At 42.2% G+C, this 17735-nt stretch overlaps 1 protein-coding gene across 7 annotated transcripts in view; it reads right to left on the bottom strand.

Moving 5' to 3' along the window:
* The window catches only part of pard3bb (par-3 family cell polarity regulator beta b), a 275337-nt gene that overhangs the window by 64929 nt on the left and 192673 nt on the right, over nt 1-17735 (bottom strand). For all 7 annotated transcript variants that reach the window (XM_075478942.1, XM_075478941.1, XM_075478945.1 and 4 more), the window contains one exon: nt 1513-1630. In XM_075478942.1, the coding sequence (XP_075335057.1) occupies nt 1513-1630 (118 nt within the window). The remainder of the gene's footprint in view (nt 1-1512; nt 1631-17735) is intronic.

The raw sequence follows: 17735 nt of genomic DNA, 5'->3' as shown, positions 1-17735 counted from the left end.
TCCATCCATCCATCCATCGTCCCATCCATGCACCCATCAATTCATCCATCTGTCCGTCCAATCCATCCATCCATCCATCCATCCATCCATCCATCCATCCATCCATCCATCCATCCATCCATCCATCCATCCATCCATCCATCCCATTCATGCAAATTGCATGAAAGACAAGTATAAAGATTTGAATACTAAACTGTGTATTTAAATAATGAAATGCTGATTAATAACAACTGTTGCCAAGGCAATAAATCAAACAACATGATGAATCAACATTATGACATATCAACATAATCTCATTCATGTGACGTGTTGGATGAAAGCAGTTTGTCAGTCGGGCAGTGAGGCTCATCCTACTGCTCTGGAGCTGGAGTTTAACTACGAGACATGTTTGCAGTATGTTTCTTTCTAATTTATGATCAAACAGACAGTCTCACACTAATGTGGTCAGCATGCACAGCGATAGCGAAGAATTAGTCTTTATGTTTCACCCTTTACCCTCTTTTAACCGGGCAGCAGTGATGCGTGACAGCATCTGGGGACAGAAGAGAAGCATTTGACCTGATGAGTTCATGGAGCAGTGGTTATACTGTGATATACTCCAGTTAACATGTTGATTAGTTATAGAGGATTAATTGTGGCTCTATGGTGGAAAACCAAATTTAGTTGCTCAGAGGGAATCTATTTTCTTCTTCTTTTTTTTTCAGAGGATTAAATCAGAAATTAATCTTTGCCTCCCAACATCACAAATCTCCCTCAACCAGACTTTACTACTGAGAATTTCTTCAAATTATTTAATCACAGCAAGTCCATATATGAACACCGTTTCCAGAACAACAGGGAAGTCTTCAAAATGCAATGAAAAAACTTCAATCAGGAAGTTCTGTTTGTTTGAACATTCGTTTGAAGAAATGATTTTCAGTGTCTTCAGTTCACCACTGTTTTCAGAAAAAAACACCAACCATAGAATTTGAGGCCAAAAGGCAGAAAAAGAAAGGAAATCAACATCTTAACATACTGCTGCATTTGATCTTCATTAGTTTCATTATGTGATCTGGCACTTACATGGGAGGAGACTTCCACTCTGCGTGTTATTTTAACATTATTACATTATCACAGACAAGGTTTCAGGCTTCATCAAGCGTGACTCAGACAGTCTGAACTCTGCAGTGCATCTGTGTGACTGTGATAGGAAAAACACTACCTGCTGGATGACGAGTGACTCAAACCTCTACTTTGCTCCTGTGTGTCTCATCAGCAGATAAAAGTGGATCATATCAGTTCAATCAGCTCAGTGCCCACAGGAGCCACTCACGTGAGAGAGCCCCGTACAAAGTGGCAACCAAAGGGCTTTGATCGCTCCACTGATGCAGCAAAAGTGGGACAAGACATTTCCCCAAAACAAAATAAACACACACATCATACACATTGAATAGAGATGTGTTTGAATAGTTATCACATGAAGGTCTTTTTATGTCATTTAATGTGTTGGTACATGTGTATGGGGCTGCTCACCCTGTGTGGGTCATTTTCATGTCCTCTGCGTCGCGGATCAATTTTGTCATAGGGCGGCACTATTCCTTCTCGCCTCGCTTGCTGGTATTCTCTTCTTAGCTGCTGGATCCTGTCCATACTGCGACACACACACACACATACACACACACAAGGACAGGGTGAGGCTCCAATACAGATAGGCACCCATATACAGACACAGGAACACGGACACAAGCTTTTAAAAGGTTCACAATTACAGACCCCACAGGTGAAAATGATGGAACCTTAAAGTTTGAACTTTAAAACCAAAAAATACAGAAACGTTCAGTGTGAATGTTGGATTTTAAGAGCAAATGTGTTCAGAACGTGGCTTAAAGAACTAATACACTGAGTGGTATTAGGCTGCTTTATGTTTTAATCAGTGGATCCCAGAGTCAGTGTGCATCTAAAACAGTTTGGGATGTCATCAGCAGACAGCTGTCCTGATGATGAAGCAGCCAACACAAGCCATCTGTCTATTCAAGTTCTCCCAACATCAGCTTCAGAAGTTTGACTGCACAGACAAACCTGTCTACACGTGTGCCTGTGAGCAAACTGTGCACGAGCACAAACTAATCTCTTGATCATTCTGACTGCCGGCATCTATGCCTTTTCCCTTTTTTCCCCTTCGTCTCTTGCAACAGGAAAGAAAACAAAATCATCAATCATTTTATGAATATTCTCTCTGTCAACAGAGGAAATATACAGCATATCAACACTGAACTCTGGGCACCCCTGTGAGTCATGCACATGCACACATACCCACTCACCCACACATAATGGAAATGCAGAAAGTCAAATCACACACATACAGGATGAACCCGTGCGCAGCATTAGGGCTGCAGTTTGCAATTTCATGAACTGAGTTGGTCCGAGGGGAAGAAACACACTGATCCAACATCAAGTGATTTATGAAAAGTCGGAAAATAGCAACAGACACACACACACACAATGGCTCTAAGGCATTCTGTGAACACAACTACGCCCTCTGAGGGGTCAGGAATAAATACGGCTCTGTTTTGTTATTATGGATATTTGCTTCTGAACAGTAAATCCCAAGTCAAAAGCTTGTTTTTATAAACTTTAAATAATAGCAGACTGAACGCTGGTTCATGGACTGCTTTCATGTTCTGGTCTAATCCCTCAAACATGCTTGAAACAACACGCCACGTTCATCCGTTAATGTACACATTTAGAAAGCATTTTCTCTCTATTCTTTTTAATCAGGCATATCTCACTATTACAACCACACCCTGAAAAGAGTCAGCTTACACAAACTGCTTTCATTTTTAACATCCACACAAGTTCAAGTTTTATCAAGAAGAACAAAGTGTCATTTTTAAATTGAGTGGATCTACAAAAACAAAGTGCCATCACTAACCCAGAAACCTCAATGAGATCTGTCTTTCTGTCTTTGAGATAGCTCATCTCTTTGTTGGAGTTCAGGAAACACTGGGTTACTGGATAAAGAATTTGGGAGGGAGAGGGGAGAAATCCAAAAGTAATGTTCCAAACGCTCAGAAAACATTAAATATCAGATGTGTCTGTAAAAGGAGTCTTCTCCATGTCCCTCTCACTTGTGTATTTCCTCCATAAACGGGTCATTCAATGAGTGTCTTCTCACACAGCCTGTAAAAAAACAGATTAACCAAAAGAAACCACTTCTATGCCCTTATATGTCCAACCACTGGGAGTCAGAAAATTCCAAAGCGATGATGGTACCGTGGAATTGAAACAAAAAGAAGACAAGCTTTGTACTGGCAATCTTTCAGCCAAACAAATGAATGTTTGCACGACTGCCAGCCCGACCACAGGTTTTTATAAAGTACAAGGTGATCCAGAGCAACAGCACAACACCAGCAAAGCTATACAACTGCTAATGAAATGAATCGTTATCTCATGAATGACCTTAAATCTGTGTCAGTACATCTATTCTTTTTACTCTTTGCAGCACATTGATCTGTGTTCCATTCAGCATATCGGCCCATTCAAACTGTTCACGGCAGGAACAGGAGCGTCGTTCTATAAAGCCTGCAATCATGGACAGTATACTACATATAAACGATGCAACATTATAATGACATGTAATCTAGTTTCCGTGTGTGTGTGTGTCTTTTCACTTTGAGCAAAGGACAACTGTGTCAGCAGTAACATCCTCACACTGACAGAACAAGTATGGAGACTGAGAGTCAAACCAGATGACAGAAATGCATAATTGCCCAATCATCTGTTTATTTCATTCATTCACTTTGAAAAAATTTGGAAAAATCCAGAAATAATTTTAAAAATATCTCATTTCCTAACTTTAATGTTCAGCTGACGGCCTTACAGATAAACCAGAATATACAAATATGATCAACCTTTGAAAGCCAAGTACTCTGGGAACACAGCAAATATCCAAGCTCACTTCATTCATCATCCATCAGTCACAAGAAGAGCAGCTGACTGAGGCCCCACTGCAGCAAGCTCCCTGCACATTCTGACAGATTTCTGAAACACACAACCCAGTCACATCTCGTCTGTTTTAAATGGAGAAAGTCTTACATCAGGAATGTCCACATCTGGCCCTCGAGGGCCGCTGCCCTGCAGGTTTTAGATGTTTCCCTGCTTAAGCACAGTAGTAATGGATTACTACTTGTTTATTTTCACAAAGGCTTTTACTAGTTTTTTCATTTTTTTATGGAAGAGCCTGTATTGCTAGATGGACAGTCCAAGTCTGCTTAATATTATTTCTTACAGCATTTGTATTGTAATCAGTCAACCTTCCAAAGCGCTTTGAATATATTTATAAATTACACGCTTTGCTCTGATTTCAAGCTTACTTCTGCTCTGTTTGCACACTTGGGGAGATAGAGAAATTAGTGTATACTTTTACACGGACTCAAAATTTCTTTTGAAATAATTTTGAAGCAGATTTTGATCTAAAAACCTGTATTATTGGAAACATTAAGAATTGAATTGAAATGCGTGACATCAGAGGATCTTTATGTTGTGTGCAACATTGTGATTGTGAGGCAACGCTGCTAACCCCCCCGCCGCCGTGCGGCCCACTGACAGACAGCAAGCACTGATGTCAGGCAGATGATTGACCCGCTCCAGTTTACCCTCTGCTCGGCCTGGGACAACAGGGTGGGGAAATGAAGCCACACACAAACAGACACTTCTAATTACACATCTACACACAAACAGAGGGTGCACTTTATTTGATTTAAGATGCCACATAAAAGGAGGAGGGGAGGCTCAAGAATACATGAATGTGATAAATGCAGGCATTATGCAACACACACACACACACACACACACACACACACACAACACACACTTCCAGGACAACAAACTGAGGAGCCAAGGAAGCTATTGATCAGCTCTAAAGAAACAAGGAAGCCATAAACAAAGCAGAATGGGATGAGTTCACTTTTTAAACTGCCGTGGGAAAACCATCCCTTTGACATCTTACTATCACCATCTCACTAACTCAACACCTAGCTTACATTTACGACCAACATGTTTTAAAATAAAGAAGGCTCTTTATTCAACAAGAGGTTGTTTTGTCCTCTTTCTCTCTTTAACACACACGCACATACCCACACACACACACACACACACACACACACACACACACACACACACACCCACCAGCAATGGAAGATCAATCTCCTGCTCTTGCTCTGTCACACCAATAATAATTCCATAAATGTTTAAAAACACAATGGAAACTCAGCATAGCTGGTAATAACACTGCTATTAATAATTAAGAGCTCTGTTCCATTAATAACATGGTGACACCAGCCCTAAGAAATATCAGTATCCACGGAAAAGTAAAGGAATATGTCCTTGTCATTAGAATCCATAAATATTTACAACACTGGTTATAAAAGGTGCATTTTTCCCGACAGCTACATTCTGAAAAACTGTTTTCTGGCTTGCTTTAAATCAACACTGGGATCTGACATGTGATCATAGGTCATGCATATTTAACATTCATTTTTAATGGCGTAATGTAAAATCTGTCAAGCACTGTCGTAACCCAATCCATTCAGGAAACATATAGTATGCACAGGTTGACATTCCTTTAGAGATGCTTGATTTATTTAATTTGTCATGCCCGTCACGAGTGTAAATACCTCTAAAAGGTATTATCAGCCTGGCTCAACTAGAGTCAGAATTAATAGCATCATTAATAATTAAATAAACAGCAGGCTGGATGATGCTATGAATCTATCAGCAACAGCAGTGCGGTATCTAAAAGAGTAAAAGAAAAAGAAAAAAGAAATGAGCTCTATTTCTATACAAAGAAAACTACACACAAGAAGAGATGACAGAGAGAGAAATGTTTGTAGTACACCTAACAGATCACTTTGAGCTGGAAGGTTTAATAAATTTGACAGAAACAGGCCAAAGAGCCGTGGTGTATCTGACACACATCCGGCGACACGTGCGTCACTGAGAATCACACAATCAGAGATGGACTCCTCAGATTTCTGATGGTCTCAGATTCTTGGTACAGATCCAAAGTGGGAAAAGTTAGTGTTAGCAGTAGTAAATTATATTACCAAAAGTACTCGTTTATCTGCCTTTACACACACATGAACTTCAGTAACATCCCATCCTTATTCCAGAGGGGTTAATATGACGTCGGCCCACCCTTTGCAGCTACAACAGCTTCAACCCTTCTGGGCAAGCTTTCCACAAGGTTTAGGGGTGTTTATGGGAGTTTTTGACCATTCTTCCAGAAGCACATTTGTGAGGTCAGACAATGATGTTGGACAGAAGGCCTGGCTCAAAGTCTCTGCTCTAATTCATCCCATCGGGTTAAGGTCAGGACTCTGTGCAGGTCAGTCAGGTTCTTCCACACCAAACTGGCTCATACATGTCTTTATGGACCTTGCTTTGTGCACTGGTGCGCAGTTATGTTGGAACAGGAAGGGGCCATCCCCAAACTGTTTCCACAAAGTTGGGAGCATGAAATGGTCCAACATCTCTTGGTATGCTGCAGCATTCAGAGTTCCTTTCACTGGAACTAAGGGGCCAAGCCCAGCTCCTGAACAACAACCCCACACCATAATCCCCCCTCCACCAAACTTTACACTTGGGACAATGCAGTCAGACAAGTACCGTCCCCCTGGCAACCGCCAAACCCAGAATCCTCCATCAGACTGCCAGATGGAGAAGCGTGATTCATCACTCCAGAGAACGCGTCTCCACTGCTCTACAGTCCAGCGGCGGCGTGCTTTACATCACTGTATCCGACGCTTTGCATTGCACTTGGTGATGTATGGCTTGGATGCAGCTGCTCGCCATGGAAACCCATTCCATGAAGCTCTCTACACACTGTTCTTGAGCTAATCTGAAGGCCACATGAAGTTTGGAGGTATCCGCTGACCCCGCTCTGTCATTCTTCGTGGCCGACCACTTCGTGGCTGAGTTGTTGTCGTTCCCAATGGCTTCCACTTTGTTATAGCACCACTGACAGCTGACTGTGGAATATTCGGTCGCGAGAAAATTTCGCTACTGGACTTGTTGCACAGGTGGCATCCTATCACGGTACCACGCGACCCATTCTTTCACAGATGTTTGTAGAAGCAGTCTGCATGCCGAGGTGCTGGAATTTATTCACCTGTGGCCATGGAAGGAACTCCTGAATTTAATTACATGGATGGGTGAGTGAATAATTTTGGCAACATAGTGTATTTGTAAGATGTTTTTTTATGTTTTACAAGAGATTAATTGAGCCAAATCAACCATCAGTGTCATGACTGGGGATTTTTGCTTTGAATATGTAGAGTAGCACCTCTATCTCTGAGAGTCCTCATGATCCATAGTGGAGACTGGTGGAAGAACCACTCCTGGTAATTTTTGGGGTTGGGCTGTATGGCTGTGGTGCATGTGCTGTGAGGAACCAATGAAATGACAAGCTATCACAAGCTACAGGAGAAGTTAGATAGGCGCTGGTGGGAGAGTCCACCAGTGGGGACTGGCTGTCGCAGGGACCCAGCCTACGCCAATGAACTGACTGCGAGCCGATATCACGGTCAGCTCCGAGCCATGCTAAGGTCATGAGAGGTTTTTCATGGCAAACACGGGTAAGTTTTAAGGGGATTAATAACTACAGGTGGCATGTCTTATTCGCAGCATTAAAAGAATGTGTTCAATATCACCCAAAACTACAGAAACGAGCTATGTAATGCTTTCATATTTTCATGCAAGAGGAACTCGCCTTACCTCGTGGTCCTGAACTTTTGATCGTGAGACCTTTACAGCGACCATGGCCTATATCACCTCATAGTTCCCAGATTTCCTTGCATAGTTATATTCTCCAGGCAGCATGCGCCCACAAGAGCTAGAGCATGTAAATCGTAAAAGATTTGGATTTATCCTCTACACCTTATAGAAGCCAATTTAATGAACAAGGCTCAGTAGCTTTGCAGGGACGCTGAAGCTGAAGGCTGTTCCAACAATAAAGGGTCAGAGCATCAAACAGAGAGTGAAAATGTTTCACATATCTGCGCTGTGTTTGCATTAAGCGTATGAATGCTTTTTGGCACAAACATCATGGGTTCACTTAGTAAAAAATCAGCTAAAGAACAAAAAGTACTTTGTGTTTATACATCTGTTCACTGAGCAACTGAAAGTATCAGTTTGTTACTTCTACAGAAGCTCAGAAACATGAAGTTAGTCACACCAGCAACCATAGTTTGCATTTACCCCCCCCCATGCACTTCACAAACATTAGCAACTTAGCTTCTTGTAACAACATGATAAAAGATGTTGTTTTTTTTTGCTGTTGCTTTCCTTTAGGAGTGTTTCTAGCTTTCTTTCATGAGCATAAACACAAAGTTTATGGTTATATTGATTTTAAGGAATTTAAATTCATTGTGAGGAACCAATGAAAAGACAAGCTGCAGGACAAGTTAGATAGGCCCCCCCAACCCCCTCTTTATGCTTCTTTCATTAGCATAAACACAAAGTCATGACAGTCACTTGAAAAAAAAAAATCAATGAAGCTTGACAACATAAAGTGCAATTGATTAAAAAGCTTAAGAGACGGTACCTTCTATATAGAAATGGCTTTCACCTTTACAAGGAAAGCAGGAAATTTGAGTGGGTCAATGCAGAAAACAAATGCCAGTTAAAGATGAGCATCTCACTGCTTTCAGCTCGACAGTAAATGTTCTGACCTTTTATTTAAATAAGATAAGGCATGAACTTTTTTTAGCCAATGACATAAACAGCTCTGATGAACTCACTTAGAGATGCTCTGAACTGAATTACGTTTCTTTGTGTTGGTGTGTCGGAACCATTTGTCTTACAAGTTTCTGAACACTTCAATAAAAACAGTCTAAAATGAACAATGCAATTATTTCCATGCTGGTGTCATCTCTTGGCATACGGACCACAGTCGATAACGGTGAAAGCACACAGAAGCAGAAATACAGCTTGATATTGACACAACTGTGTGCTCGCCTGCGTGTTCTCCCTGGTGTCCAGTTGGAGAGCAGGATCGTTATCAGCTGTGTCTTACAAGGATCAACTCCACCACAGCAACGGACACAGGTCCGTCTCCGTGTATCCTCTATCTGTGTCTGTCTCTGTGGTGCTTCGCACACATGAGATCGCTTGTTAGCGATAAAAAACAATTTAATCAAAGTGATTAACTGTCCATCATCTTCCTATATGATTTCCTAAGACTATTTCATCTACTTTGGCATTCAATTTCCTTTACTGTGAATAATTTCGTACACCAAGTCACCACAAATGGCTGATTCTTTCATTCTGATCTATTTTCAGTTTCTTGCACCTCAAGTTATTCTTTTCCAATTCTCTCCCTCCTTCTACTCTTCCGAGTGTATGCAGGCAATCATCTCAGCTGTCATTGCCACCTCTACATTCATCCCATTCATCCCTCCTACTCCATCTTAATCTCTGCATCATCTGCCCATCTCCCCTGCCCTGCCTCTGTCTCCCTCCATCGTCTCGCCTTTCATCTCGTTTTCTTCCTCCTAATCTCCCTAGCTCGTGCTCTAATTAGCCGACTTCTCCACTAATGAAGTTTGACAACAAAAGACCACCGATGCTGGCAGGTGGGTCAGAGGGGAGAAAAGAGAGGGGCAAGAAAGGAGACAGAAGGGTTGTGTGAAAGAAAGACTCGGCGGTGCAGCGTGGTTGTGTATGTGTTGTGGGCACATGGACGGGCTGTCAGGTTTCTTCGTGTCTTCCTTTGCCTCCACAGGTCTAACAGGAAGTGACACGTGTTTTTAAAATGCAGCTGACAGGATATGACACTGCCTCTGATGCGGCCCCGTCTACGCACGGGGAGTAATTAGCGCTCTATCGACTGCCATGACATCAATCAGACTAGCTGCCTAAATGCTGTGCGCAGAAGCCACACTCACAGTGGCAGAGCAGGGTGGCATCTCATCATGGAGGAAACCAGCGGATGCTTGAGGATAGAATGGAATAGAAAAATACTTTATTCATCCCCCCATGGGGGAAATTAAAAAAAAAAAAAAAAAACAGAAATAATAACAGAGATGGAATACTGTCTGTTATGACATGATTTGGACACAGACGTATATGTGCGCATGTGTGTGCCAAGCAGACAGAAAGGGAGCGCTGCAGGTGGTAAACGGGCTGGCATTAAATCACGTGGGGGGGGGGGTCTGGCTCCACATTCCCCTTTGACTTCTGCGGCTGTGCGTGTGGCAGGAGGCCTATCTGCCTCGTGTCTCAGCCAACACAAATCTCTGCAACCTTTCATCTGATCAACTTTTCATCACAAATGCAAACTATTTCTCCATTACTGCAGGTCTGTAAGCTTTAGAAAGAGAGTTCTTTTGTAACATGTCAAATAGATCATAATATTTGCATTTGCTTGTTCTTTTCATGTTAAAGCACAAGTCACCCTCTGCTCTACACTTTATTTCTCCACAGCCGCAGATGCTAAGAGTACACACACCAGAGATTAGTGCGATTCTCCTATTTACTCAACCCAACGCAGAGTATAGCGCCCTCAACAAAGAGGACAACAGGTTAGGTGTTATTGCTCAAAAATGATGCATCAGACTGTTTCAAGTACACAGGACTGCACTCGAGTTTTTTTCTTTTAGACTAGTTAGGGAAAGATAAATGTTTATAATGTTTGGATCCGATTCAAAGCAGATGTGTGTGATGGTGATGGTATGGGGGGGCCTTGGTGTCCATGGCGTGGATGACTTGGATAAGTGTGAAGGTACCATGTACTCTGAGGTATTGCTGTGACGTCTTTCCCCATTTCAGCCAAACCAAAACTCAAGCTGCCTGACCTACAACAGCGTGGCTTCACAGAAACAGAGAGTGGACCATCAAGTGATAATGTCCATGGATCATTGAGCAGCTGAAATCTTTTACGTTGTGCAGAAAACCACGGGAGGACTGTGGAACTACAGCCAACCTGAGTGTGTCACGCTCAGTGTGAAGATTGTCATTTCATCTCTGGAGCTAACAGCAGGAACAACAAGCTAACCTTCTCTGCAGTGAAACTACAACTGGACCGAGCCTCTGTTCAGCCAACAGGATGTGCAAAAGCAACAGCTAAGAGTTAGCTCTGCCAACAGCAAATGGAATGAATAATTAATCATTCATGCACTTGTTTTCAGTATTGCTAATTAACTCTATGAGCTATATTTGGAGAGGTTAAAGCAGTCGCAGTCAAAATGGAGGGAAAGTTGCACCCAAACCCAGCCCCTGTTTTCTTACTCCACTGTGGATTTTAGTGTAGATAGTGCACATTTTGTTGTTTTTGTGCATCTCTAGAGGATAGATTTTGAATTCAATCCTTTTTTTTTTTTTTTACAATTGTTTATTTCATTGAAACAATTATTCCACAGAAAACATTCCCCATTACTCTGACAAATTTTTTAAATGGAAGACACATATGTGCAGACACACTCAAACTCTTCTGGGTAGCTGTTTTCAAAACTAAACATTTCCATGAATAAAATTTCAATTGTAAAGAAAAAAAAAAGGCATACAGGAGCATATAGGAGCATACAGGAGCAACAAGCATCTGTGGTGGAAAAAATGAAAAATGAGCACTTTGTCCCTGAGTAGAACCTTTGTGTTCTGATTTTTTAAGATAATTCCACTGTGTGTCCTTTCAAGAGGCTGAGTGTATGTGCCCATGTGTCCTTTTAACCATGTACGTGCTCCAAAGCAGGCGGATGTCCTTTGCATGGAATTTATTTTTCATTGAGAACTACTTGTGCAAATACGAGAGGCGGAAATCATAAATGAGAGGAAGAGAGTGCAGCAGGGAGAAGAGAGACCTAGAAAGGGTCTATTGAAGGAAGGCGAGCGAGCAGGGAGGAAGGGATGGAGCACACGAGAGCCTCTTGAGAGCTTTTTCTTATTAGGCAGGCTGAATCGCACGCTTTGAGTCCGGAAAACACACACTCTGGCCCTTTCCTTGTCTAACCCCCATTACGCCCCATCAACCCCCCCTAAAAACCTCTTCTCATTCTTCCCTTTTAGTCCTCTCCACATTCACCACTTTCTACTCCCAGCAACTCTGTTCAGTTTATCCTTTTTTTTTCTCTGCTTTCCCGTCTACTCCTTTCAGTTTAATTTGGCCTTTTTCGCCCCGAATATTCACTGACCCCCTCTTCATTCTCTGTGCACGTCCTCACTCCGTCCACCTCGTTCCCCATCTCATCCGTTGAATTATCCCAAAACATCCACTTAGCCTCTTTAGCCCCAAATCCCTGGCTACCTCCTCTTTTCTCCCTTTCTTTTCAATGGTTGGTCCACTTTGCTCATTCCTGCAATCATTTGGACCACGTAGTATCCATTTTTAAAACATCCTCTTATTTCATTAAAGATTCATTTCAGTTTCTTTTCATTCATTTCTCCAACTCTTGCCTTACCACTTTTACTGGTTTTAAGATTAAGTCACTCTCTTTTTTCAAACTGTATTTTTTCCTTTAGCTTTAAGCAGCTTCTTTTTTCTTTTAATTCCCATCTGTTCTTAATCCTACTTCACCTTCCATCCATATTTTAAGGCCAAAACACCCTCTATGTCTCTCTTGTGACTGCCATGAAACCATTTGCTTGTGGCAGTTTTGAAGTAAGCTGAAAATTTCACTATTTCTTCACAAAGAGAGTCAATAATGATGCTAAAGTCTACGAGACATCTCTGCTCTCTAAAGTGAAATTCCATAAACATACATGAACTTGTGCAAGCATTTTATGTGTAACAAAGCACACTTTCCTTCAAACCAACATAGTGTAAGTTTAGTTTTAAACCAATGCTAATCCTCAGCTTCATGAAGAAAAACCAAAGCTCAGTCATTAGGGTCTGAAAAATATTCATATAGTCCACAGAATAAATGTTATAGTATTATTTACAAATCACCACTCAGGTTTCTACTTCTCCTGCCAATTTTTTTCTATAAAATAATGTGATTACCCAAAACTGCACACACTCACACACACACTCAGAGCCTCTGCTCTGCAAAGCAGCACTCGCACCGATCAACTGAACATCCCCTAAAAGCTCCCACAGTGTGCATGTGTGTGTGCATGAGGAAAATAAGAGTGTGCAAGATGAAGACAGTGCATAAGCATAACTGTGTTAAGAGAAAAAAGGTCTGTGTGTGTGTGCTCCACTCAATGAGCTGAGAGGATGTCTGAGTAATCAACACAGAGGAAAGGAAACCTCTGCAGTGACCAGCCAAGCATAGCTAAAAGCTCATCTGGATGAGCTTGTTACAAGGCAGCTAGCTCTGTCTCTGTTCCGCCAGTCCAACTTCTGTGCAACATTATTAGCAGCTTAGGATGAAACCGTGAGGCTGTGTTGCATCGTCTCAGAGGGACTAGTATCTTAGAGGAAATTTGATGGACTGCTTTACAGAGAAACACTTTTTTTCTGAATGTTAAACAAAAGCTGAACTGAGTTCTTCCAGGGACGGCAGATGGTTGGAAAAGTCAAAGCCATTGGCAAATTGTTAATCCTCTTTAGACAAGCAAACTGAAAACCAAGTTAAGAGAAGCAATGGCAGAGCTGGAATTTTGTCTTTTCATTAAGATTAAGGATTTTCAATGATCCAGATGCGTTTCTGTATACTTCTGGTAAACTGGAGTAGGAGCTACTGAGTTCTCTCAATAACAAAAACCGAGTGTAATACTATCCTAATTCCCTTGGCTTCACTTCACTCAGATTTCAGACCATCTTTGAGTACATTTTGACATTGGACTGCAGGTTTTAAGATGAAATGATGAGTGGTCAACACATCTTAAAAACATTCAACCTCATAAAAAGTCTGCAAAGTAATGGCATTGGGTTAGCTTCAGTTGTGAGACTCTATGCTTCGTCCTCATTAAATGGAAAACAAACACAACCTGCTTTCTTTCATCTTTCTTATCTTTCTGCTCTGCACATGTGCTGCAGTACTCACCACCCCCCCTCTCCCAAGCTCACTCCACTCTGGTCTCTCAAGGCTGATTGTTTTCTAATTGGTGTAGTGCCAGAGGTCGTGGTTGTTATGGTAACCTGCGAGGGGCACTTGGAAGGGTTAGGTACTGGTGGATTGGGCCAAGGTGGGAGGGGGCAGCCACTCAAGAAAACCGAGGCCAGCTTTCATCCAAGGCTTAGGGGGGTCACTTCAGAAAAAGGACTGTCTGTGTAAATGTGCACCTGCCCATGTTCAGAATCATTGTGGTGAGATGACATGTTTGTACCATCAGCATACTGTGGGGGGTTATAGGTAAATGTTAGGATGGGGTAAAGGTAAGCACTGGTTAAGCCTGTGAGGAAAACAGGCTATGGCAGGGGTCTCCAACCTTTTTCCCTCCGAGAGCTACTTTAACAAAATAAAAATGGCCGAGAGCTACTCATGTTTTGTAACATTTATTATCATCGCTCATTTTGAACAAACAAACTTAATAAGCCTTCTTTTCCTGAACATTTACAATATGTTACTGTCCACATCTCACATTCTGTATTAAAACATCAAAAATAAAGAACAAAAATTGCATTCACAATAAAACCATTTAGTTCAGTTCAATATTGAGCAGTGAAGGAGTGTGTGTGTGTGTGAGAGAGAATGTGTTCAGAAGTTCAGCCTTTTTAGCTAGTGAGATGACTGACACTGCAAGGAGTCAACAAGAGAGGTGTATGCTGGAGTGTATCCACTTAAGTTCACTCTTATGGAGTCTTATGGAGTTCATCAGTCAGTCTCGTTCTGAGCTTTGATTTCAGGACATTCATGTCATAAAAAGCTGACTCACAGAGGTATGTAGACCCAAACAAAGCAGACATTTTCAGAGCTGCTTGGTGAAGATTTTCATAATTATCTGGCTCTACCAAGCTCCAGAAATGCTGTGAATGCTGCTGAGACTTTAACTGCACATTGTTTTGAAGGTTTATAACCTCCATTTCCATTTCTACAGGATCGACACAGATAAGTTCAGCCATCTGTCCTGAAATCTCACTTATGTCCACATTCATGAAAGGGTTGGCCATAAATGTCACACAGGGCTCAAGTGGTTAGAGTTGGTCGTCCAATAACCGGAAGGTTGGTGGTTCGATTCCCACTCTCGCCACTCGGAAAAAAAAAAAGATTGGTGGAACTGATAGCTGGAGGGGTGTCAGTCCACCTCCTTGTCACGGCTGAGGTGCCCTTGAGCAAGGCACCGTACCCCCATGCTCCCCGGGTGCCTTCTGGCTGCTTCATGGCTGCCCACCGCTCCAGGTTGGCATCTGTCTCCAATTGTGTGACCCTGTGCATGTGTGTCAAACAGGTGCCAACCTGGATGGGTTAAAAGCGGAGGACAAATTTCGTGTGTACATATGTACGCATGACAATAAATCAAGAAAGAAAAAAAAAAAAAAAAAAAGTTTCTCAAAGTCACTGAATCTGTCAGCAAACTCCTGTCCAAGCCTTGATAAGAGGTCCCAATACTTGGACACATTTAAAACACTGGCTGCACCTGTGTGACTGTCCAGCATCTTTGAGATAGAGGGGAAGTGCTGAAATCTTCTGCTTTTCACTTGCTGAATGTACAATGACAGTTTTGCATTGAACGCCTTGACAGCACTGATCATGTCACATATATTTTTACTAGGGTTGTGACTTGATTAAAATTTTTAATCGCCTTAACTACAGGCTTTGAAATTAATTAATCGCATTTTAATCGCATATACTTTATCCTTTAGAAAATTAACATTTTCAACAATATTTCAACAAACACAGAACATATCCCTATTTGAAATCTGAATGTAGCATGCATGAAAACACAGTATATAGAATCTTGGATGTTAAGCTGCATTGGGCCCCCGTTAGCTTCCACGCTAGCTGCTACATGTTTAGCGTTGAGGTGATATTTGAGGCTTGATCAGCGGCGGCGCCAGCGATTTTTCGTTGGGGTTGCTATGCAGTTGCTGCATGAATGTGAAGGGTTGCTAGTCAAAACAGCACCCCCCCCCCCCCGCGCATCAACGCAACAACGTTACTGACCCATTACTCCACCGTCTGCATGCAGCCTTGCATAGTGTAATGTAGCCTTGCATACTGTAAACTTTAAGTTATCAGCGGAGCTTACTGCTCACAAGCAGACAGATGTCGCACTGTGCGTTGTGGTGGAACAGCTGCACAGAAGGTCCAGGGGCAAGACAGCCACAGCCCGTGTACGCAACCACACACGCACACACAGGCATACCTGTCCATCTCATTCAATCATAGCCCGTTCACTAAGGATAAAATAGCCAATCCACAAAGGCTACTTTGCCCACTGTGTTCCTCAAATAAGTTTTGATCAACTTCATCTTGGAAAAAAAGAGCTGGGAGTGAATCAGCTACAGTGCGGACTTTCTATTTCATCTCATCTGACGCACAACAGTTGCAGGCGACAACTTTCAAGAGATAGTTCTACCCGGCGGGCTTCCAACAGTAGCCTGTACAGTGCTAAATCACACAGGCACAACATTACGTTCAAACTTGTTGCTCACACCAGTCTGTCCGCTGCCACAGCGGACACATAGCCTACTCAAGCCAATCTACTCGCATCACATTATGGCAGAGGAAGCACGCTGGCAACCTAGCATAAAGTAAAAAGTGTGTCCGTTATTTTCAAAAGATGGTGCTAACTGCACTGACACTGGGCTACTTAGCAAGTAGCTCTAGATAGACTGCAAGCACCTAGAGTCGACTAACAAACCAAGTCACAAGAAGACTATTTGATAATAGTGTTTCGGCGAGCATATGAAAAACAACTGGGATTTCCTACCTTATTTGTGTTACTTGAAGAAGGACATTCTCAAAATCGCCATATTCCAGTTAGAATCGCCAAATATCCATTTAGAATTGCAGTTTAGCTATGTTATGAGTGAATGGGTGCTAAAATGAGAGGAAAACTGTAACATATGACTATTCAAAAACGAATTAAACTGAGAATACAATTAAATAGGGTTTCTATTTATCTCATAAATCTGCTTTATGGAAATATTATTTTAGACCTCCGATTTCCCCGGGTAATTTAGAACAGACGTGATTGGCTGACTGTAGAATGACATCACCACAGCTACTGTAGATCTAGGAACAATATGGATAGCCGTTTCACCAGTAAAGCTGGTGTTTTATACCTTTCCATATGTATATTTATCAGCTAAAGAACGAAAAACGGGGATAGGCTCATAGCCGTGGGAACTAGGGGTGCAGGGGGTGAGACTGCACCCTCTGCAGAAAGTTGCTATTGAGATCTGTAGCTACTCCGTAACGCGAGACAGCGCGGTTTACTTATGTAGCCTATGCTTAGACTCGACTGTTCTCTGCTAGTTTGCATCCATTACAAATGCAGAGTTGTAGCTGAGCGTCTGCGCAATCTCCATCCGCAGACACGATCCTTGTTTACAGAGGTGGAGAAGCTCGTACAGTTGTGCCTTTGTCTGCCAATATCAGTAGCCTCCTCTGAGCGCTCGTTCTCAACTCTGCGGAGGCTGAAAACCTGGTTACGGTCCACCATGACGCAAAAGAGACTAACACATCTGGCACTAATGAATGTACACAAAGACATGATGCACAACAAAGACATTCAAGCCCTCATGAGGGATTTCATATCCGTGACACCAGAACGTCAATCCGTTTTTGGAGTGCTGTAGGTCTGCATCCCCATCTCACTCCATCTCCTGGTAAGTGCTGCCGAGCAGCGTACTAGCTATTTAATGATATTAA

Source organism: Odontesthes bonariensis, chromosome 12, assembly GCF_027942865.1.
Source record: "Odontesthes bonariensis isolate fOdoBon6 chromosome 12, fOdoBon6.hap1, whole genome shotgun sequence".
Classification (NCBI taxonomy): Eukaryota; Metazoa; Chordata; class Actinopteri; order Atheriniformes; family Atherinopsidae; genus Odontesthes; species Odontesthes bonariensis.
The sequence above is the reverse complement of the archived record's forward strand: the minus strand, read 5'-3'. Positions and strand labels throughout refer to the sequence as shown.